The sequence below is a fragment of the Parasteatoda tepidariorum genome, chromosome 10 (assembly GCF_982258835.1).
Source record: "Parasteatoda tepidariorum strain Cologne lab strain chromosome 10, Ptep-v5.0, whole genome shotgun sequence".
In the NCBI taxonomy this organism is placed as follows: domain Eukaryota; kingdom Metazoa; phylum Arthropoda; class Arachnida; order Araneae; family Theridiidae; genus Parasteatoda; species Parasteatoda tepidariorum.
In genome coordinates, this window is record NC_141764.1 from 81,215,404 (window position 1) to 81,241,783 (window position 26,380).

General features: G+C 29.7%; 1 protein-coding gene across 1 annotated transcript in view; it reads left to right on the plus strand.

The window, feature by feature from the left end:
- Nucleotides 1-1,967: 1,967 nt before the first annotated feature.
- Nucleotides 1,968-26,380, plus strand: part of LOC107456418 (uncharacterized) — a 44,214-nt gene continuing 19,801 nt past the window's right edge. The window contains exons 1-2 of the mRNA XM_016074271.5: nucleotides 1,968-2,304; nucleotides 20,133-25,109. Of these exons, the coding sequence (XP_015929757.3) occupies nucleotides 2,196-2,304; nucleotides 20,133-25,109 (5,086 nt within the window). The 5' untranslated portion in view covers nucleotides 1,968-2,195. The remainder of the gene's footprint in view (nucleotides 2,305-20,132; nucleotides 25,110-26,380) is intronic.

A 26,380-nucleotide genomic window follows, 5' to 3' on the forward strand; every position in this document is an offset into this window, starting at 1 on the left:
TTCTTCGTATTATGATTCCTGTCCCCCAAAATACAGCGGTTGCCTGAATATGGGAAATATGGTTTCAATAGTTTGATCAAGAGAGTGCTCGAAAGCTTGAAACCATTATTGCTAATTTTAATTTTGCATTTTTAGGCAATTGTAAGCGATTTATAAAATTAATTTATCCAAAAATAATTATATGCAAAAAAAAAATTTTATAATATATATAATTTTCTTTTTCATTATTTTTTTTTTCATAATGGTCGGAAAATTTTTGAACTGTAGGGTGTGCAAGTTTTCAAATAATTTTAAGGAATATAATTTAAAATTACTTGAAAAAATACGAAAAAAAATTGATAAAATTAGTTTTTGGGAAAACAATTTTTAAACACCTGACTTTTTTAAAATTTGATTTGTGAGAATTTCACAACCAATTACTTTTAAATTTTGTATTTTGACGCACAAAATTACGTTATTCAATATCATGCAAAAATTTATTGACTTACAAATCAAATTTGTCAGATTATTATTGAATAAAATAATGAAATATAATAATAAATGATTATTACAATTTGCTATTTACATTGAATTTTCCCTGCATGAACTAATTTTATAATCGATATTTTATCAATTCTCTTAAAACGTATTCTGCAGCTCTCCTGACCAAACTAATGAGACCTTATTTCCCAGATTGTGGCTATCTCTTATGTTTTGTGGATCAGAAATCATAATATGCAAGAAAAAAAGTATGTATATTCAGAGAAAGTATTATGCTTTTGTTTCTGATTACGTAACTTAAAATATCGTCTGCAGTATTGAATTAGTATATTTGAGGACACTCCTTCGAAGATATGAATGAATCCTAGTACGTGAAATTCATGCCGTTGGATCAAAAGTTATTCCTGGAGTTTCGTGTATGTTTTTGTTCATTGTACCAAAGGCATTTTTCTCCATATATTATCTTTTTGTGAATATATTCATGAGAATGAAAAAAAAATTGGATACTGTATTTGAAATCAGCTTTCCAAACAATATAAAAAGACATTACATTTTAAATAAGTCTAATAGCTCAAATTCCGAAATCCAATGTCATTATACAAATTTTCATAATTTATGTCTACTAATTGTTGAATTCCATAACCACGTTGTTTTGAACGTAACTTAATTAAACATTCCTGAAATAGTTAGAAACGTGTGAAGCATTTGAGTAAAATTAAATCTCAGTTGCGCTTCTTCTGATAAAAACCATGAAAATCTCACGAAGTTATTTCCATTATAATTGGTTTTCAAATCCCAGGAGCTTTTTTAGATCGATGCTTTAGTTTTATAGCAGCTTTCAAAGTTTATTTGAGTTAATTTACTGAAAAATAACTGAAATATGAGCTCAAAGTTTGAGAGGGGGCTAAAGAATTTTGGGAGCAAAGATTCGTATAAATATCAGTCATATCTATTATTATGTAATTGCCTGTTATGTTTCCGTACGCAAAATATTTTGAAATTAGTATAAAAATATGATTAAAAATGGATGAATTTTTAAAATTTTTCTCAAATGCTTTTAAACGTTTCCATAGACAAAAATAGCTTTTCAAAATATGTGTCAATATGTTAAATTAAAACACATCAGCGAAGGAAAACTAAATTTTAGGAAACTAATGCAATAAATAACATTTATAACTTCCCTTTTCCTTCGTTTTATTCCATAAAAACTAGAAATTATAAATTGATATATTTTTTACCCACCGAAACGGTACTAAAATTGTTCCGTATATTTATTTTTGAAAGGTTAACTAAATGGATTTTCCGATACCCTTGGCCACTATTCTAAGTTCATAATAAAACATTCATAATATCGGTTATTTTTTCTTCTTTTTGGTTGTGTTCTTTTAGCCATGACGAATCGTCAAACACAAAATCAATTACAATTTCGCCAAGCATTGGCGGGAATTTAAAAGTCTTGGCAGCAGTTGGCTGTGATTTTTCTCGCCGTGATGCAATGCACAGCATGGCGCTCTGTAGAACAAAACCGCTCGTTATGAATAACAAAGGGGACAACATTAGGTGCTGTGAGTGGAGGGACGTAAAGGGACTAACCGGACTGGTCAAGTGAATGTCAGGGACGGGATGAGAAGGGACATCGAACCCTTTGACCTGTCCCAAGTATGGACTAGGATGAATTTTAACTCCCACAGAGAAAACAGTTGACATAGGTTGCCATGGATACCGCAACAATTTTCAGCTGCTGCCGAAAGTTGCACATGTGCTGGTTTCGAGTCTTTTGTTTATGTGCAATAATAATTGTAATAAACAACTTCTTGATAGCAGGTGAGATTGCAGCAATTTTTAATTTTCTTTTTTAATACATCCGATTTATTTGAAATATAAATGCTACTAGTTCAATTGAAAAAATTATAAGGGGTAAAAAAGGAAATGAATAAATTCCGAGAGAATTTTATTTATTGTATGAAAATAATTTAATAAGTATTACATATTATACAATAAAGTCAATATTTGCTAATGAATAAAAACTCAACAACATCAAAATCTTATTACGAAATTAATTTTTCGTGTGATCTTGTTTAACAGTTTATTTTATTATTTTTTTAAACGTAGATCTTTAGTAGTTAAAACTAGTTTTTATGTAACTTTACAAACGCAGACTGAAAAAAATTATTGTGCTATTTTATAAATAATATAATAATAAATCATATTTAAAATTGAAATTTCTGTTATAAATATGAGAAACATAGTCATAAATCTTTTTTACTGATTTATTTTCTTTTAATATATATATTTTTCAAGCATTTTTCATCTAGTCAATTTTGAGTATAATGTTTCTTTTTATGAAAGCTAAAGTAATTATAAAACTATGAAAGCTAAAGTAAAATTATGAAAGCTAATTATGAAGCTAAAGTAAAATATTTCTTACAATGAGCATATATCTTATAAATTCTGAAAGGTTTAAGGTATTTCGATACTTTTAACTGGAAAATAAAAGTCAAATTTTAAATAAACTTAAGCTTGTTTATAAAAATGTTGTTTTAAATTATTTATATTATCTCTTAAAAGCTCTATTATATTTTGTTAGAATTTCTATTCTAGTTCTAACAAATTCGAATATTGTACTTTCTTTATGATAAAAAGTTATATTTTAATCAAAAAATATTGTGTATCATGTACTAAGCTTGGTTTACACGTATTTCTGTATTTTTCTCTAAAAAAGTTAAGTTTCCAATTGTTAAATTAATTAATCAATAACTTTTAATTGATAATAAATATATTGGAATTAAAAGAAAAATGTTTGTTAGACATTGTCGTGCTTATAAAATAACAGTAAGTAATACAATATTATTATGAATTAATTAATAATTGTTCTAATAATTCATAAAAAAATTTTTATTACTAATTAATATTTTATGAGTCAAGTGCTTTTTCTTTTCTTTTCTTTTTTTTAGCATTTATTTAGTTCAAATTTATTTATTTCTTGAGATTTTTTTTTCTTGTAGTAAAAGAAGCAATTTATATTTAAATAAAAATACTTACGAATAAGTAAGTATAAAAAAAATGAATATTCAAAAAACTTTCCATGTCTTCCCTAGAAAAATAAATGTTAATTATAAATTTTTAAGAATTATTCACTCACTTTGAAGTTTAAGAGATAGTGTAAATAAAAGAAGAAGTATTTATTGCAAGAAGAATGGTGAATATTAATACGTCGATATGCGGATTGTTTCCAATTTGATGAGGCGGGTTTTATTATTTATTTATTTATTTATTTATTAATTGATTGTTTCAATGACTTATATCAATTGATACTCGTTGTTTATTCATGTGCGCTGTTATCTTTAAAGTAAACAACGATATCAAAAAAAATGAACTGAAAATGTAAAAATGCTTTGAAATGATATTGAAAGAGAATTGTAGTATGAGCGCTTTCTTATTTTTCCAATCAATTCATTGAGGAATTCGAAGTAATCTGTAAAAGTGGTTTTCCCGCCCATACTGTTACCGCGCAAGAAAAATAACATCTGGGAAATTGACATAAAAAAAAGACAACAGTGAATCAGGTCAACTGATATTTAGTTATATTTTATTATGGGTATTCAACCTAATGTTATTTTTGTCTAATAATTTACAAAAAGTGTGAACAAATTTTAATGATTGAAATAGCTTTTAATGACATTGTTTGCTTTACATGAATTTTTTTTTCTTCAAATGTCTAAAATAATCCCCCCCCCCTCGCTGTGAACGTGTTAGGAAAATAACAACAAGGAAATTGACATAAAAAGGAAAGATGAGAATTAATTAAGCAAGTTGACATAAAGTTTTATTTCATTATTGATATTTGAATTAATTTAATTTTTACACAATAAGTTAACTAAAATAAACTGTCCATAGTAGTTAAAACTGCTGATAATAATAATTTTTCTATTATTCGTATCAAAATGTCATTCTCCTGCCTGTGTTGTATAATCATGAAAGATGAATAACATCAAGACAGTTGACCGACAATGTATTCGATCAATAGCTATTTGGTTTATTATCTTACAAATAATCAAAATAATTCCATGCAAAAAATAACTTTTAGTAAACATTTATTATTTTATATTTTAATTACTTTATTATTTTATTAATTGTAAAAAACTTGAATTGTAAGGAAAATAATTTTTACATAATTTTGGACAATGTAATTTTTAATAGCACAATCCAAATTTGTGCAAAATTCATCGACGAGTTCCTGAGAATTACAACTACTTTTTTTAAACATGAAAAAATATTTAAATTTTATTGGTGATATTTTCTCTGCTTAATCACCCAAAAATTCATAATGAAATTAGTTTAAAAATCATATTATACACTATATAAATTTTTTGTGTATATGAACAACAAGAATGGTGGCAAGTATTTTATACCATAGTGGTATTCCACTATAAGTGCTCCACTACACCAAGAACCAAAGATAATTCCTGGTGCAGTGATACACCAACAGTGTTCTTCTACTCTACTTGGTAGCTACCACCACGTTTGGCGTATCTGAACAACAAGAATGGTAGCAACTATTTTACACCATAGTGTTTTGTGTATCTGAACAACAAGAATGGTTGCAACTACTTTAAACCATAGTGGTGCTCCATTACACCAAGAACCAAAGATAATTCCTGGTGCAGTGAAACATCTACAATGTTCTTATACACTACTCGGTAGCTGCCACCATGTTTGGTGTATCTGAACACCAAGAATGGTGGCAACTATTTTGCACCATAGTGGTATTCCAATAACATCACTATGGTGTAAAATAGTTGCCACCATTCTCGGTGAAACACCTACAATGTTATTATACACTACTCGGTATAATGTAGCTGCCACCATGTTTGATGTATCTGTACTCCAAGAATGGTAGTAACTATTTTACTCCATAGTGTTTTGTGCATCTGAACACTAAGAATGGTGGCAATTATTTTACACTACAGTGGTGCTCCACTACACCAAAAACCAAAGATAATTCTTTTTGCAGTGAAACATCTATAATGTTCTTAGATAATACTCGTTGCTGCCACCATGTTTGTTATTTACTAACACTAAAATTTATAATTACAGTAAGATATCACATAATTGGTGAAGTTATTTTTCGAGACAATACAATGTAAGAATCAGTAACTTAGGTTGCATACATACACTAGTTCTTAAAATAAAATTAGTTTGTAAATTAAACATACGCGTAGCACAGAGAGAATATTAAGACGAATTTGAACTAGGCTTAACAAAGTAGAATCGAATGCAAATTATGCATAATAAAAATATTTTATGCAGTTTACAGAGACTTAAAAATTAAAAATCCTTTTTACACAACTAAAAACATGCATGCATTTTTTCACGGCGAATTTTAGTTTATGTAAATGAAAAGCAGCAATGAAGGCGATCACCAACGCTCGCCAACTCGTTGTCGATTGTAAGCAATTACACACGAGCTCACCAACATTGGAAGGTTGGGAAAAGATTTAACGTCTGGTGTAAAAATTCATGAACTTGGTGTAAACCTTTTTCGTTTCAGATGCTTAGAGCTGTCATACACCCTTTAAATTTATATGAAGACTCGATTTGGTGTTAGGTTGAAAAAAAGGATTCGTTATAACAATTTTCAAGGTTGTTTAGCATAGAGTTTGGAGTGATAGTACACCATTGTTCTTACAATGTGTTCTATATAAAATACTTTTCTTGAGTCAAATATTTACCTTTTAAAAAATTGAATTTTAATGCAATGCAATAATAAAAAAATATATAAAATAATACATAAGTTTAATTAAATTAAGAAATATTTTTTTATCGTATTTATGATTTTAATTTCTTTATCTCGTTATTCGAATACAAAATCGCATTATTGCCATTATTTATAGAACAAGTATTAAGAGAGCTAAAATACAAGAAAAAAACATTACTTTTCTAACCTATTTTTTACCTAACCTATATACAGTAAAAAAATTTATGGTCGTACACAATAAAAAAAATCAAGGTTTAAGAGAATTTTTTTCTCACATATTATTATTCAAATTCTATGTTGAAAAGCAAGCTAAAAACTGTTATGACTAGCATTAAATATCGGATTACAACTATAAAACATTTTTATTACATACTGAGAGCATTAGCATTAGTAATAAGAACGATTATAATTTGTTTTGTATTATTAATGATTCCTTTTGCATTTTTATGCTGGCTTCCTCAAATCGAACGTGCATATTTGTACAAAGTTCATGCTTTGTATAATAGGGTTCATCTTCATTTCCGTTATAATTCACGCAAATATTTCGTCGCATAGTCAAGTACGCATGGACAGTTTTGAATAATAAATATCCATATAATAGAAATAATTGACGCCGGAAGAGTTATTCGTCCGCCTCTTTATCGTGATGTAGCCCTCACATTGGAAATGATACCACCATTTTTTTTTTTTTTTTTGAAGTACTTCCCTTCAACTATTCTTCTTCACTTTAGTTAAAAGAAGGGGAAAAAAACAATCACACTTTTCCAGTTTTGTTACTAAAAATAATAACTCTCCGAAACTTTCGCTTTCTCCCTTGCTGAGAAATGTATGAATCTATTTCTGCCGCGGTTTTTACAAATGTTAACCAAGAAATAATATTTTTTTCCTACCTCATTTGAAATTTTTTCTCTCATCTAGAACGGCAGACGATATAAATGTACTAACGATACCTTCTGCTGTAAATTTTAAAAATTAAATGAAAAATTCTTGTGCATGCTGAATAATTGTTTAAATACGGTAACAATTATACTTTTCTTTTTAAAAAATATATACGTAATGAACAAAATTTTAAAAAATATATGCGTAATTAGCAAAATATTAGTAAATTTTTTTAAGAAAAATTTTAAAATATGGGTAATTAACAAAATTAAAAAATATCTACGTAATTAACAAAATATTAGTATTTTTTTTAAATTTTCTTTAAAAAAATATACGTAATTAACAAAATTAGAAAAATATATTCGTAATTAACAAAATATTAGTAAATATTTTTTAATTTTTTTAAAAAAAATATACGTAATTAACAAAATTAAATATATATATATATATACATATACGAAATTAACAAAATATTAGTAAATTTTTCGTAATGACGGGCACTTGGGTCTACTTAACATTGGTCTCAGAAAAGCCATAATTGCTATTCTTTTATCGTAACCCAGGGGGCAACAGTGGCTAAGCCAATGCGGTGGAGTAGCTTCTCCCACGTCACACAGTCACGTCATAGGGCGGGTTACATTTACACAAAAGAAAGGACATAGAACAGTGAGAGAGAAAGTTACATCCATGCCTATGGTGGGATTCAAACCCACAACCACTGGGCCCGTAGTTCAGTACAGTAACCACTAGACCAGTGATCGGCATATTAGTAATATAAATGATTAAAACTAATAGAAATTTGAATAACTGAAACACTAACAATTTTAATTGCTAAAGTAACAAAGAAATGCTTGAAAATGAAATTGAAAATAAACCTTAATGACTGAAACTACAGAGAAATTTCAATGACTGAATTTACAAGCAGTTTGAATAAAGGAAATTACATGTATAATTGGAATTGTTAAAATAAAATTTTAACAGCTAAAACAACTAGTAATTTTACTGAATGAAATTATTATTAATTAAATCAAATTAATTAGAATAAAATAATCGATCTGATATCAATTGAAAATTTAGTGACTAAAATTACTAGTTAATGAACTAAAATTTAATTTTTTTGATTTAACTAACTATAATTGTAACTTAATTTTAAAAAAATAAAAATTGTAATAGTAGAAAAATTACAAACAATTTAAATGAATGAAATTAATAGTAATTAGAATCACTGAATTCACTGGTAATTTAAATTACAAATAACCAACTTGAAAAACTAAAGTTTGTGGAGATATTACCAACTCTTAACTTTTTTTCATTTTTTAACTGACATTGAACAGCCAACCCGAATCTTAGTTTACCACTATCAATGTTTAGCTCTCAAGCCTTGTGATTTTGAATCCAACCCAGAAGACAAAGGAACTTCTAGAAAAAAACATTGTCACAAATTAGCCTTCAATTAGGACATTTTGATGTAACCAATCCGCAATTGCATTACATGGAGAGGAAAACCACGAAGACCTCCCATGGGTAGCCAAAAGGCAAGGGGATTCTAACCCATGATCCGTCTACAACTGAGAATATTTCTTTCTGCAGCACACTGGTCGGTGCGAGTCGAGAGCAGAAATCGCTTCAACCAGTCATCCCTGGGATTCGAACCTAGGTGACCTTATTGGGAAGCGAACGCTCCATCTCCTGAGCCGCCACGGTTCTCTCTACTTCTATTGATTAATGAACTAGTGTTCACAGTAGTTTTTTTAAAGAGAAATAAGGTTCAAAAATTTATCATAGGCTCATGGAAATTTTTTTACATGAATTATTTTTAAATATTCTAGCTTTTTAAGTACTGTAAAGTGCAATGCGTAAACTAAAACGTTGATTGTAGCCTTATTTTTTTTTCAAGTTCTAAATTAAAGTGGTGTTTGAAATTTTTAAGAAAATATGTTAATTTTATTTTATTATCTGTATTTTTTTTATTTGCTTCTAACAAATATTGTAATAAATGTAATATTAAGAAGTGTTTTTTTCTCAAAACTTTTCTAAAATTTAGATTCTTATGGGTTTTTTTTTTATTATTATTTTTTATTGCGTTCTAAGTTTTCATAATTTTTTCCTGCTCTTTCAAAACAAAAATTTTTCAAGCAGGACGTTTCCAGTAATTTTCCTATTTTTACGATGTAAACTGAATATTATAGAAAAATTTACTTCTTAAAAATAATTGTATTAAAAAAAGTTTTTTTAATTAAAAATACGAAATATTGTTAGATATGTTACATTAAGTAATATTTTATTACAATACCATGCATTAATAATAGCCTAATTTATATGTTTTGAAAGAAAGCTGGTTTTAAAGCTGGTATGTACTAAGCTGTCAATCTTAGAAGATAAAGATTCACACTTAAATTTTTAAAAAACATGATAGTCGAATTTTGTTTAAATGCAGCTCTCAATAAATAAATAAAAGTTTTAAGATTTAATCTGATTTGAATGAAAACTGTTAAAATTATATCTGACCAAACATGAAAAAATATATCACCTGTCATCTATGTACTAAAAGAAAAAGGAGAGTAATTTAAGTGCGAATTTCTTTATTACTTTTTATTCTTCTTATATATCCTACACTGTTAGAAAGTTTACGAAAAAAATGGTTAAGTAACAATTACTTAATTGCTATTTTACTATATTCAAACAAAACAGTCAAATAACCGTAAATAAGATGGTATTCAAACTTTTAACTGTGAGAAGAAAAGTTCATTAACTGCATTTACATTATACGATAAAACAACCAGAATTTTATAGCACCAAATAGTACCTAAGAAAACCACTTAGTTCCTTGCAGCTGGGTACAATTATAGGGTATTCAAACTGATATATCTGGGTATAATTAATTGCAAATATATGATTTTCCGTCATCAACATGTAAAAATTAACCAAAATATGAATTAATTTCTTAATAAATAAAGAAGGGGCTATATGATTCTCCAAAGGTTTGTATGGAAAAGTAATTTAATATAATTATTAATTGCTGAATAGAAAAGGAAACTGTTAATATATGATTTTCCGTAGGTTAACATGGAAAAGTAATCCCATATATCATAATCAATTGCTGAATATAAAAAGAAATCACTAAGATATGATTCTCCGTAGGTTAATACTTAAAAATAACCTAATATATTAATAAATTCCTGAATGAATAAAAAAAACTGCTAATATATGATTCTCTGTAGGTTAACAATTGAAAAGTAATCCGATATATGAATCAATTGCTGAATAGAAAAGGAAATCACTAAGATATGATTCTCCGTAGGTTAATACTTAACAGTAATCTAATATATTTATTAATTCCTTAATAAATAAAAAAACTGCTAATATATGATTCTCTGGAGATTAACATAAAAAAGTAATCTAATATATCAATTAATTGCTTAATGGAAAAGGAAATCGCTAAGATGTGATTCTCCGTAGGTTAACACTTGAAAGTGATCTAATATATTAACTAATTCCTTAATAAATAAGGAAATAGCTGAATCCCCTCTTCATTAACCTGAAGAAAGTTGAATCCTTTTTCAGTTTGAAGGGAATATAATATGCAGCGTGACATAGTTAGCTTGCTATTGTGTTAATGTAATTTACTTTTTCCTAAAATAATCATTCAATTTAGGCTCCCAGGATAAAGCAGTGCAATAATAAAAAAAAAACACTAAAGACTGAGGAAGCCTTATAAACCACATGACATAGTTTCAACCCTAAAAGATGTTCAGAAAAAAATATATAAAAGCTATATAATGTTTCATATACACAGGTAATGCCGCATCGCATTCAAGCACACGGATCAGATAAAAGCAAGCAATAAATAATAAATTCCCCTATCACAATTTCAACGGGGTAAAGAGGGTAAAACACTCAAAATATCCACAAGCCGCTGATTACCCTGCCTTTAGTAGTTAGCGTGCCGAGATTCCAGATCACGTGCCATCTTGGTTCACTGACTCTTCATTGATGTGGGCTCTTCCCCATATAAAAAGTATGGGAGGGTACTTTTATGTCCGTGGGGGTCAGCAAAAAAGGGAAAGTGGGCAGGAAATCCATTTTTGTTCTCGAGTGTCAACCCCCTATGCTCACGAAACAGGGTCATCATATAAAATGGCGTGCCATAGAATCTTACAGAATGTTAACATTAGTGGGTGCGAAGAGTTCTATGCTGGGTGTGTGGTTGACATAAAAACTTATTAGCTGACCACAAACTCTCGTCTGATCGAAAATGTATGCTTTAAGGGGGTGGGCAATATTGGAAATAATGCACGCATGTATCTCTGTCCCTGTGTGCATAGATAGATATGAATTATAGACAGAACAAGCTTGGCTACTTGTGCGCCTAACAGCTATTCCATATTACTTGAATGAGATCAATTTGGGGAGTGTGTGTCCTAAGAGAAAATGATTATTTGAATGATTATTGAATCGATTCATGAGAAAGCTTTAATTTTGGGCGGGAAAGCATAAAGTAGCTCTTTCGGTAAATTAGATATTTCTGAAGAATATGTGTTCATTTAGTTTTGTTTACCATGGAAAAGTATATATTTGTCTTATATGTTGAGACAATTTCATTTATATTCTCAGAAAGTTGATGAGTATGATTTTTACGAGACGATTTTTCCTAAATGTTGATAATTTGTTCGTGTGCTGTGAGTCAAAAAAATAAGTTTTCTCCTGAATTAACTTCTTAACTAAAGATTGAATTTTCATGGACATTGCACACAACAGCTTGAACATTTCCGAGTTAAGACATGGTGGAACTGTTAGCTAATCACATCTGTGTCGGCTGAAAACCAACTTATGGTTTTTAGAGACATGTTATGCCTTAAATGGTTTAATTATTGCCACCGAAAACCACTTAGAGGGATATAAAATGTTTATAATATAAACTAGTATAAGCGTTCCAGTTACATTTAAATTACATACACTGTAAAAAGTGGATACTTAAATTTCACTTTGTTCTTGACGAAACCGTTTCCTGCTATATGCTCCGAGGGAACATTTAGTTAAAGTGACGAAACAACTATCGTCACTTCTTCAAGGAAACATCAAATGTAAAGAAATATTTCTGGGCTCTATTTTTTTTTTGACACCTCATGGTGTCTAACGGGAGTGATAATTTAATGTTGATGAGCATAATGTAGGTAGACCCTAATAATGATAGGACAGATATTATAACCGTCGTTGAACAGCCTACCCAATGTTGGATTTACGACTACTTATGCTCAACTCTGTAGCCTTGTAATTTTGAACCAATCCAGGAGACAAGGAAACTCCTGGATCAGTACCCCCAAAAGTATGATTTCAAATGGAAACATAGAGGACTTTGTGACTCGTCATATTTAACATGCATCAGTCACTATTTACTACACGGAGAGTCTTCGGCCAGCAGGGATCGAACTCATGACCTCTTGGACATGGGCCGAGTGCCCTACCAACTAGGATATCCCGGCTCTAGAAGGAGAGATAGAACAGATGATAGAAAGACATATAGAAGCGAGTTATAAACCCGGGATCTTTCTGGTATGAAGCCAACCCCCCGAAAATCATGTAGGCCGGACGGCTTATTTTGTCATTCTAGTTTCGATAGTCAAGTCTTCATTCTAGAAGCAATCTTCCACAATACACTGTGATGAGGTTTCGAGTTGAGGAAACATTTTCGTCATATATTTCAGAGTTCACGTTTTACCAGAAATCACGTGATTTCGTCACGAAATCATTAGTGGTAGTTACTACTATCATTCTCGAAATTAACGAAATACAGCTCAAGGATTGCCGAATAGTCATAATAGAATACATATATCCGAATAGAATATGAGATTATATTAAAAATTAAATTTAGATTTTAGACACAATGTCTTTCTCTGAATAAAGGCGGATTTCTTTTTCCAAAAGATTTAAATATTTGAATGTTGAATTTCAAAATATGGAGTTGAATCCGCAATTTAATCCCTTTTGTTGAGTAAAGAGATTTATCAGAAATTTGGTTTCTTCGATGTTATTTATTCTTATTGTTTTTTTATCATATCTCCAGAACTAAATATGCGAATCAAAGAACTTGATTACTTTTAAAAATATCTCTTGTTAACAATAAATTTTAATAACTATTTATTATATTTATCTCTTAGCTTAGTAATTATGGTTATCATTTTTGTATTTTAAGGAATATTTACTTTACATCTTTTTTACATACAACATACTTCTGAACATACCTCAAAGGAATAAATATTTTACATTTTCTTAAACCATATAACTCTTAACGTCAAAATTACAGATTTGAAAAAATAAGTTGCACAGCATCCGCAAAATGAAAATATTATAATAGTTAATATTCATTAGATATAATAGTAAGGAACATTAAAATAATTGTTATAATGGGATCTTAATTTAAAAAGAGTGTTTATTATCAGGGACGTATCCCCTATACTTTTTAAATTTTTGACAAGGATTCTAAAAGTCCAGAGTTCGCAAGGAAAAAGTAAATAATTAAATCTTTTAAACAAATGATAGGATTTTAATGTTCTAGGATTCAATATTAATGGTTTGCTGGGATGACCTCAAATATGCTAATTTATTAGCACAATTGTTATTTCAAATTACGAAGTCAAACACAAAAACGTACCTTCTTTATATAAACATACCTTTTTTTCGATGTATTCGGATTCCTGACCCCCAAAATAAAGGGGGCAGTCACAATCTGGGAAATATGGTCAAATAAGTTCGGTCAGGAGAGTGGTCCAATGTTCGGAACCCTTATTGTTAATTTTATTTCTTTGCATATCTTATACAATTATTTTATATTAATATCTCGAGAATTTTTGCTCGCAATTATTTTTTATTATTTTATTTAATAATAGTCAAGTGAATTTTAAATCGAAAGGTATACAATTTTTTACAATATTTTAAAGAATATAATTTATAGAAAATTAGAGCGAAAGTGGTTGAATAGTTCCTGAGAAATCAAATTTTAAAAATACGACGTAAGGGAGTTCAAACTTTGGACCACTCTTCTAATCAAAATGATGGAACCGTATTTCCCAAATTGCGGCCCCAAATTGCGTAAAAAATATAAGGGGGTACCCTTATATTTTAAGGGATCCAAAAATCCGAATCCGTCGAAAAAAAAAGCTATGTTTATTAATTGGAAATATGTTTTTGTGTTCGATTTCACAATTTAAAACAATGTCTACATTAATTAATTAGCATATTTGAGATCACTTCTCCTCAAACTAATAAGTTTAGAGTCCTAGAATGTGAAGATACGATCATTAGATCCATAGTTATTCAGAGTAATTCGCAGTAACTTTTTTTTCGTGTATTTAACATATCAAGGATTATTATTGTGAATCATAAATTTATTTAATGGGGAATTAATTTTATATTTAAAACAATTTATCTTTTAATAATATTTCAATATGCAAGCATTATAAGACTGGTTTAGATAAATTTTGAATAATATTTGTGTAAATACATTTCCCAGATTCTCTTTCATTTTACTCAAAGTCATTTACTCAATGTTCTGGAGCAGAGTTTCCCAAACTATGGTACGCGTATCCCCAGGGGTAAGGGAGCAGTTTAGGGGTACACGTTCTTAGGCGAAATATCTTGCAACAAACAAAAATTTCAAAAAAAATTTTTTAAAAACAAAGCTAGCCATGAAAATTTACAATTACGTATTTTTCTATTGGCTGTTTTTTGCAAAGTTAGTTAATAGCTAGTAGTGTCAACAGCTAGTTGTGATTTTTAAATTTTGTGCAATTTTTTTATACTAAAAAATACATTCATTTTTTTATTAGTGGTACACAGCGTTACGAGCAATTTAGAAAAAGGTACACAAAAGTCATAAGTTTGGGAAACACTGTTCTAGAGTAATCTAAGAGTATGTTATACGTTTTGAGAATATTAATCATTAAGTGTCTAGCTACCGGCACACCCCGGAAATCGGGACAAAAATCAAGCCTAAAATTAAAAGGAAACATTCTTAGACGTCAAACTAATGGATTCTATGAGCACGTCTTTCGAATTGTGTGACAGCACTGTCCTAGTTGAAGAGGGGCAATCAAAATTTTTGATATAGAATAATGAAAATGAATGAGGGCGCGATTAATTATTAGTTTTTTCTTTTAAATTTCTTGATGAGATGTTACAACTTTGTCCTATTTGTTTCGTGACACAATTTGTGTCACTTTATTCTGTTCCTGGTTGAAGTAAGATATTTGCTTACGAGAATAAGTTTTGTATCTCAAAGATTTTATGGATTGAAAATTGCGTTAAGTAAATGTTCAATTGCAAATATTAGAAATTACAAATATTAAAAAAATAAGAACTAAATTTAATTACAAATATTTAAAAACAGAAATTAAATTTAATGTCAAATATTAAAAAAACCAAAAATTAAATTTAATATCAAATATTGAAAATCTAAAAATTAAATTAAACGTGAATTATTTAGTTATTTTGTTTACGATTATTATCAATTATATTTTCAGATCAATTATATGTCACTTATGTAATGGTCAATTAGATCAATTATATTTTGTATTGTAATGTACAGTGCGTAAAATAAACAATGGAGAGCATCCTGAATAATTTTTGATCTAGTGATCGGATCTTCACATTCCAGGAATCAATTTTACTAGTTCGTAAGGGTGACTCTAAATATTCAAATTAATTAGCTTAGGCAATTTTTTAAGTTACGAAATCAAACACAAACACGTACTTTCTCTGAATAAATATGACATTCATTTGATGGATTTGGATTTTTTGAACCCAAAACGTAAGGGGTAGCTGCAATCTAGGAAATAATGGCCCAATAGTTTGGTCAGGAGAGCGATCTAAAACTTGGACCACCTAATGTTAATTTTATTTTTTCGTATTTCACTATATCTCGAGAACTTTTGAAAACTTTTTGCACACAATTATAAAATTCGTTCACTCAAAAGCATTTTATTGCAAAAAATAACTTACAGTAAATATTTATTATTTTTATTGCTTTATTTAATAATAATTGAAAATTTTTTGAATGGCAATGTTAGCAATTATTTATATCATTTTAATGGCTATGATTTTATAAGGCAAAATAAATTTTTTTTAGCGTAATCGGCCGAATAGTTCCTGAGAAATCGAATTTTAAAAAGGTCGTATATATAAATTTTGATTTCTCAGGAAAAATTAGCCAATTTCGCTCAAATTTTGTATTTTGTTATGTAAAATTTCATTCTTTAAAATGATGTAAAAAGTTGTACAATTGCGTAATTAATTTGAATATTTTAGGTCTACTTTTTAAACCATTCAGATTGAGCTCTAGAACTTGAAAATTTGATCGTTAGTGGAACTTTTGATGGCAGAATCAAAAATTTAAAAAAATGGGTTGAATATAGCTTTTGAAAAATTAAGTACAAAGAAATGCGACATTTTTCACTTCAACTCAAATGTTAACACCCTACGATGTTTAAGGAAAATTTGTCACCTTGGCAAGTTCGTTAAAATAGGGAAAAGTATTGTATCGACAAAGAAACTCAAAGAATCTTATCAAACTATTCTTAGTTTTCTAGCAACACAAATAAAAATTTCCTCTGAACTGTGAATTATTTGACAAGAGTTTAATAACTCACATATTAAGATAAGAGAAATTAAACTACAAGTGTTTCGAAATTTAAAAAGTTAATTTAGTTTCAAATAAAAATAAAACTTAACAAATATTTAAAAAAAATTAAATTGAAATTCAGTTATAAATATTTAACATCTAAAAATTAGGTTTGATTTCAAATGTTTAAATAATACTTAAATACTAAATTTTATTAAAATAAATACAATAGGCGATAATTAATTATAAGTCTTTTTATACTTCTTGATGAAATGAGAGTTGTGTTGAAATTTTGTTAGTGCCCTTTATGTTTCTCAACGCAATTTGAACGACTTTATTCGATTCCTTGTGCAAATGAGATTTTTGATGATTAAAATAATTTAGTAATATTTTTGGTAACTTACCAGTATTATTTTAATTTTAAATATTAATTTTAACTTAAATATTTAATTAATTTTAAATATTTAAAAGCTAAAAAGAAATTTGGCCGAGATAGCCCGACTAGCAGAGAGCTGGACTCCTGTTCGTGAGAACGGAAGTTCGAATCCAGCCGGTCGAAGACTCTCCGTGAAGTAAATGATGATTGGTGCACGCTAAATATGTCGGGTCACAAAGTCCTCCTTGTGCCCATACTCAATTATACCTCTTGGAGTACTGAATTGGAGATTGATCAGTCTGAGGTTCAGGTCAAAATTAGGATCTGTGGATGAATGAATGGATCCACCCTATAAACAGGTGTGACATATGAGTGTGGTAGAAGTCGAATTCTTGGCCATAGAGGGCGCCACTGGAAAAACAAGAACAATCAGACCAATTACAATTACATTAATTGCCAATAAGTCCTATGACAACAACAACAAAAAGAGAATTAAAAAACAGTTCAAATGTATATCCATAACAATTAAATTTAGTTATTTCATAAATAATTATTATTAAAAATTTAACAACAAAATTTAATCTTTAATTATTTATTGTTAAAAATTTAAAAAATTTAAAATAAATTTAATCACACAATAAATATTTATCATTAAAAATTAACTTTATTTACAATACAAAAATTTATTATTCAAACTTAATTCAATTACAAATATTAAATGGCTAAAACTTAAGTTTAATTACAGTAAAAATATTTATTGTTAAACAATAAGTAATATCGCAATGCAAGCATTTATTATTAAAAATTAAATTTAATTACAAATATCTAATACTTTTATACTTAGAAACGTCACTTTTTTAAGATGTATAGCGAAATATTCAGGGAATACGGTGGGATAAAATTCCGATAATTTGTTCGAGAATTATTAGCTGTTAAAACTGTAATAAATTGACAGACATATGAAGCTACAATTTTAAAATTTGTCGTTTTTGGGATATACATAAATTTTTAAATATGAAGAGAAAAAAAAATTTCTTTTCATATTTAAAAATTTATCAATAATTGATTTTTTAAATTAAAGAAATTTCAATATTGAATAACTGTTTCTCTTAGATCTAAATAACTGCAAAAGTGAAAAATTATTGTTTAGAAGTGAGTTGTGTTTGGAAGAATTTACCTTTAACGCAGAAAAAGACACCGGTGTTTAATGTGGTATTTCATAACCATAAACTATTAAAATGCTAAACATAATATTTTTCACTTATTTTGATCAAAATGAATTCAAAATAATAAAAAAAGTATAAAAATATATTTAATAAAAATTCTGCGTCAAAGGGTTGAACTGCATTAGGAAGATTATTTTAGAATTAAGTGAACTTGAGTTTATTTTTCATACAAACGTTGAACGCTATTAATATTTAATAAAACGTTTTTCGGAAGAAAAAAAAAACTAGGTGGCTCTGACTTCCGGATAGATAGTGTGGACATAATCCTGTCAGATTCGTTAGATTTTCTGAAAATTAAATCAAATTAGCATTTGCGTGATACATAATCATTAACAGATAAGTTTGAGTCACTGAAACGACATTTTTATTTTGCACACAGATTTGTCCTTCTCGTTACATTAAGATCTTGTTTGGCGTAATAATTTTTGACGTATGAAAGATGATTTAGAATCCTTTTACCCTTATCATATATTCTTACCAACTTCTAGCCACATGTTTGTTCTCAGCTATTTAAAATCCCATTTTTCTCTCAGTAGCTATATACTTAATTGGGCAATGACCTGGAAAAAAAACTTTTAAATTATAATACTGCGCTGTATAGTTTTAAACACGAGTTAAATGTGGATATTAAAATTTATGTGAATTTTGACTTCTATGTTAATTGAACTACTATTTGCTGAAGAAAGAAATCAAAGCAAGCTAATCTCATAAGATTTGGTTTCACGTGGATTTTGCTGAAATTCTACTATAAAACATTTAATGCATTTCCTTCCAATTACTTTCTTATAACTTTTTTAAAATCTGGATAAGTTGTAGAGAGTTCACTTTCTAATGAGGCGAACCGGGTTCGAATCCCAGTCGATACAAATTCCGCATCCGGCTTGCGCCGACCACAGTGCTGACGTGAAATATCCTCAGTGGTAGACGAATCATGGGTTAGAGTCCCCTTGCCATCAGGCTAACCGTGGGAGGTTCTCGTGGTCCTCCTCTCCATGGAACGCAAATGTGGATTAGTTCCATCAAAAAGTCCTCCATGAAGGCAAATTTCTCTCAATGCTTGATCCAGGAATTCTCTTGTCTTCTGGATTGGGTTAAAAATTACAAGGCTACGGAGTTGAACATTAGTAGTCATAAAACCAAAAAAATAAGGTTGGCTGTTCAACGATGGTTATAAAATGAAATAAAATAGAATTTCCAACATTCTGGGAAACAATTCTCAGTTAAAATCAAATCAAACTAAACAATAAGCAATTCTATTAAAAATGTTCTAAGTTCTACCTCATGAATTGGGGGTTCTGTAATGGCAAACCTTAATATATATTTTTTAAATCCTTGTCAAAAAAAAGTCTTGAAAAGATTCTGCATGAGTGATCGATAATAAGTATTCAAACAAAGAAAAAACTGATCAAAAACGCGATTGAAATGTAGGGAAATAAGAAGGGGACTGAAGACTAAACTATGTCTAGACTATAAATAATAAAAAGTTATTTTTTTGTCGAAGGAGAGAGAAAAGAGTTGAAAAGCGATTATTCGAAACACTCCAAAATTTAATTAGGTAATAAAACTGGTTTTGACGCTTGTTATCTTACTCTGCTATCGGCAGTTTTCGATAACTTTTCGTTTTTTCTTTGCTTAAATATTTATTTGGGTACTTAACGTGCGTATGATTTTAACTTCATTTTAAAAATAGATTTTAAAAATATACATTAAGGGTGTTCATTACAGAACACACTGTTTCTAACATGTTTTACTTTATCGGTTTTTTTTAAATTCCTTATATTCTTTGTTTTTCTATAGGAACTCCAGTTAACAGGAGAAATTTTATGACTCCCAGATTGCCATCCAACAAAATGACACACACAGCTTCTCCTAAAAAGTTATTTCATCCATGGCTTGACAAATTTGAAGAAGAACTTCTAATGGGACTACCATCAGGAGACGGAGGAATGGACCAATGGAACAACCTCGTACCATTTGAAAAACCACAATCCGAATCTACTACAGACAATTACTTCACACGATCGCCATTACCAGAAGACATATCTCCAAGTCCATCTGTACCTTTCCTAAGTGAAATAGATACATCATCCGATATTATAGAGAATTTCAGTGATGACGTGATCAGCCGGAGTTCATTTGTATTTGAAGGTCCATCGTCCATGCTCAATACCTACTTCTTCAGACCCAGTCCACAATATAGCTCGGTTGACATCGCTCCGTCTCCAACGCTTGAAAGTTCTTCAATTGCTCAAAGTGATTATTACCTCAGTGCCTCCTGGACAGATGCGGAACAATTTGATTCCCCTTTTTTAATGAGTAGTAGACGTGCCTTGTCTGATTCACCAAGTGAAATACTTGCTATCATTACTGCCATTTCTGCTACGCACATATTTGGAGAAAATGAACTGAGTTTTTTTACTAATCCGTCCATAATGTCATCGAATGTTGCATTGCCTTCAATTTTATCCAGTTCAGATAAATTAAATCATTTGCTTTCAACCGTCCATTTATTAAGTTCAGGTGACTTTTATACAGTTTCAACAAGTGTTTCTTATCTGAGTAGTCAGACACATGAAATATTTTTAACGACAAGTTTATCATCACATGTACAGTCTAGCATTACATTCGATGAAACGACTTTATTCCAAACAGATTTATCGTCGTCATTTCCTAGCGATGTTTTTCAAGAGTCATCGGGCATCATCAATAATATACCTCCATCAGCCAATAAGACTTCAATATTTTTTAAACCATTCACTTCTTGTGAACAAACTAATTCAGTTTATAATTCAAGTTCCATCGAAAATTCTGAATCATATAACAAAACAACAACGAGCATAAATTTTATTTTCCCAACTCTAAAATCGAGCGGATTTTTCGACATATTTACACCGAGAACGTATTTCTTGAGCAACGTGGAAACAACAGTAACAATTGTTGATAAAAAATCATTTTCACATGTAATTCCAACTTATACAATTTCTGGATCTTTGATTCGTACAACGCATATAAACAGCATAGAATACTTTGTACCTGTAAGCATAATCACCGAAGATTTTAATGATGCATCGTTTTTAATCTTACCATCTAGGGCTAGTTTAAATGATATGCAAAGCCAAACTGATATTGGAAAGTCTGAATTTGATAATAAACATGTGACGCTTGGTAATTATATGTCCATAGATGAAACAGATTCAACAAGCAGAGAAAATATTTTGTCGCAATCACAAAGCAAAACAAACTTCAATCCTATAGCATCTTCTGAATTGTCAGACAATTTTCTGTCGAGTACTAAGAGGGTATCTTTAAGATCGTCCGAAGTTTCACCTTCAGAAAAATCTCAAGACCAGTTCAACATTTCTTTTCCAACAGCTGACATTTCAACGATTCCTTTGTATGAAACAAAAACACTTTTTAGAACAAATTCTTTAGGTTTTTATGGAAATACCGATACTGATGCATTAATTCAACCTTCTGATAACTTTGAGAATGATTTAGATGCTTTGTTTACAACCACTGTAGATGATTCAAACACTACACTTCCTTTGAATGAATCTGAAAGTAAACAGAAATTCCCTATTACTTTTGATAGTTCTTTGCAACCTCATGCTACAGAGAATAATCGTGAGACTGGAACACATCACGTGACTGTTAGATCTTTGAAGGATTCTATCAGCTATGAGGCTTTCGAGGATCCCTATGCACAGTTTACTTCAAGCAGGCTGGATACATCATCAATAGGATCAGAAGCCTCATTTGGCTCTTCTTTTCTTGAGCTGATAAATCAAAGTTCATTAGATTGGAGAGTTCCATCAGCTGAACTGATCTATCCAAGCTCATTAGATTGGGGAGTTTCATCAGCTGAACTGATCTATCCAAGCTCATTAGATTGGGGAGTTTCATCAGCTGAACTAATCTATGAAAGCTCATTAGATTGGGGAATTTCATCAGCTAAACTGACCTATCCAAGCTCATCAGATTGGGGAGTTTCATCATCTGAACTAATCTATCAAAGCTCATTAGATTGGGAAATTTCAACACCGGTTCCAAGCGAGTATGAAATAACGGAATCAGTTAACCTTTCTTCTCAAAATTACAATACTGGCTTATATGAATTAACACCTTCACTAACATACCACGATAATACCTTTAACACCGTATATCAACCATTTAAGACCTCAAACTCTTCAAAAACATATCAAGTATTTCAGTCAGTAACTGAACAATATGATTCACAACTCGAAACCAGTTTAATATATGATTTTCCCGTTACAATTTCACCATCTTTCAAAGATGAAAATATGCATACTGAAAAAACCTTTCCTCATACATTGTCTAGCGGTGTCAAAAGCGATGTTTCGCTGAAGCAATCGCAAAAAGTCAACTCCATGCATGAGGCTACTACCGATATTTATTTTCAAAGCGGTTATTTTTCTTATATTTCATCAGATGATTACACAAGTACTAACTACATTCATACAAAGAATACTGAAACTTATAATGACTTGGAATCTGTACCAATGGTTACTCCAACACTGAGCATGAGGAATCACTTTGAAAATAGTTACATGACTGTTGATAATGCTTTTGACACATTCAATATTGAAGATGACTCCTCAAAAAGTTTTACCACTGCATCATTTATAAGCATGCAATCAGAAGATGCAAAAACAGACCACTTCGCCCATAGTTTTCCATCTATGGTTGGTTCTGATGATTATATAGGTATTTTTTCATCAAGAGCTCCATTGCTATCTTATTCTTTCTCACATACCTATTGGAAAGAAATTACACCGAAATTTAGTTATCCTATTGAATTTATGACAAAAATTTCAGATATGTCGCTTTCAAAATATCATGACAGTACAAAAATTTATAGCGAATTTCCAAAATTTTACTCAAGTGATGGTTTAATGTCTGATGAGAATAGAGTAATAAGTGTATCGAATGGTATGATGTCGGTTGATTACGCAGCGTTGGATTATTCGAAAGTAATTCCCTCAAATTCCACGTTGCATAATATTGTGGCAACTACAACTTTAAGTGACGTTATGATGCAAACTCAATATTTTTCACAAAAACCTACTTTGTATAAAGATTCTCTATCAGAATCAATTAGTCAAACTTATTTAAATGAGAATATTACAAGGGAGATTCCAGTTACTGTTTTGCCTTCCGAATTTAAGTGGAATTCTTTCGAAAGTAAAACAAAATCGGAAAAGGTAACAGATGATTCAATTGAAACGTTCAGTGTAACTAGCAGATTATTTCCTGAACTTACACCTAGTCCCCGAAATTTGATTTCACATTTCAGTTCTAATATATTCGATCCGTCAGTAACTATTAAATCCGTTGAGTCATTTGTTAGTTCTACATCCAACAAAAACTTTGAATATATTTCAAGCTCCACTCTATCTGAGAGTATAAAAATACAAGAAGTAAGTTCGGAAATAGTTGCAAGCTCCATAACATTAGAAGACACCAAAGAGGCTGATTCAGAATCTATATCACCAAAGCCATACAGCGAATTCTTAAAATCTACATTTTTTAGCAACGAAACATGGACATCAATTATGCCATCATTTAATTCAAAAAATTCAACTTCCTTTGAAACCGACTCTTTGAACTTATCTACCAGAACGATAAAAGATTCTGCTGAAAGTTTAAAACACCATACAGTATCAGAAACTTTACCTCTTTATTCTTCGCGAGTAATGTTTGAAGCGAAATTAACATCTATTACCAGTTCAAATAAACTAACAGATCCTTTCAGCATTGAATCTGATCATCCAAAACAAGTAATTCCAAGTTCAGGTATTCACAAACCAAAAGATCCTTTAAGTATTGAACCTGATCAGCCAAAACAAACAATTCCAAGTTCAAGCATTCACAAACCAAAAGATCCCTTAAGTATTGAATCAGATCACCCAAAACAAATAATTACAAGTTCAAGTATTCACAAACCAAAAGATCCTTTAAGTATTGAACCTGATCAGCCAAAACAAACAATTCCAAGTTCAAGCATTCACAAACCAAAAGATCCCTTAAGTATTGAATCAGATCACCCAAAACAAATAATTCCAAGTTCAAGTATTCACAAACCAAAAGATCCTTTAAGTATTGAATCTGATCACCCAAAACAGATAATTCCAAGCTCAAGCATTCATAAACCAAAAGATCCTTTAAGTATTGAATCTGATCACCCAAAACAAAAGACGACAAACCCAATAATATCCGTAACAATCCAAATCAAACCAACATCGGTTATTCCAGAGCCGAAAAGTATAGATTCAGATATTCCTAAACGAACACCTTTATTTAATTCTGCCCGTTTGACTTCATCTATTCTGTTACCTGTAAAACCTCACACTAACGATTTATCTTTATTATCGACAAAACCAAAAGATCCAATAAGTATTGAGTCGGATTTACCTAAAACAAAGACGTACCGTTCGCAAACTACTTCGTTTAAAATGCATTTTACAGACACACCAAAACTCCAAATAGACGCAACCTCCTTAACTTTTAAATCTACACCAAAGGTTGGTAAAGAGTTATTTCCAACTAGGACAATTGAAATGGTATCTGGCCATAGTTATGAAAGTATGACATCAGTTTTAGCAACCAGTTCTGTCTATCACCAATTAAGAAACTTCTCAGTTGAAGCCTCGGCAAATAGATCTTTAAGTGAAACGGTCACATCATCGAATGAATGGCTGATTCCGACTATGGACACGTCATTGTTTAAAGATGATTACTACTGGATACAAACAAGTAATACTCTAGCTAAATTTTTTAATTTATTAAAAGAGTATATATATTTATCTTTAGATAGTTCGAAAGTTATAATTTTTTAGATAATACCGTATGCTGCAATTAAAGAGCTTGGGGCTAATTGAGCCACATTTTAAAAAAGCACCACGGATTTCCTGGTGAAAAACACCACATTTTTCTTGTAAATTAAAAATAAAATATTTACGTGCATTGTGCTGTTACCTAAACTCTCAGAAAATCAGTTCAATGCTGAAACAATAATATCGGTACCGTGAACGATATGGTTCAAACGAAAAAAATTTAATAAAATGTTAAATTCAAACATGTTTCCTTTCGAGTTTGATCTCATGTTGAATAAGTACGATAATATAGCTCAACTGAGCAACCAACGTATTAAGGTTGCAGTGAATTTGAGCGATATTATGGTTCAAACTGCATCAAAATTTCCAACAGCGTACTGACAACTTAGAAACTACATGTCTGTAAACAATAAGAAATAGTTTCAAGTAAAAATATCCCCTTTAGAAAAAGTGTGGCTCATGACTGCATGACATAAAGCTATTATTTTATGTAATGTTTATGGAAATTCTAATAAAATGTCTTAAAATACATTATTTAGAATTCGCGATGATAAGTAATGATCAGGATTGTAATTATGGCTTATAATTTCAGACAATTAAGTTTAAATTTGATCATATTTGGATTACTTTTAACTATAAATTGTATAATTACTTTTAATGACTATAACTATATTGTACTCAAAACTGTTGTTATTCTTACATTAGGATTCCAAACATTGATTACATTTTTGCTTAACTGTGGTACCGAATAATTGATAATTTTCAGACAAATTTTAACACGTCACAGCATCTAAAAGAAATAAAAAGTTAGATTTTGTTGTCTGTAAACATAACAGCAGCCTATGAAGTTTTATTGATTTGTAATATTTTATTTAATACAAATTGGAAAAGGGTGAGTTGTTCTAGGTTTTTTATGTCAGCATATTTTTCGTTTTGATCAGCTTAAACACCATGATCACTAATATAGAGTTATAAGAGCCATAAGAAATCCGGCATACATAAGGATTAATAAAAAAGCAGCATAACAAGATCAGACAAAAAAAGCAGACGATAATTTTCGAACTTTTTGTAGTTGATTATTTTTAAGACTGAGTTTTTTACTTTTGTTTTCATCATCACGCAATTTTAATGTATTTTCACATATATTATTTCAAACTATTTTTATTTACTTTGTACGATTTTACGCATTTA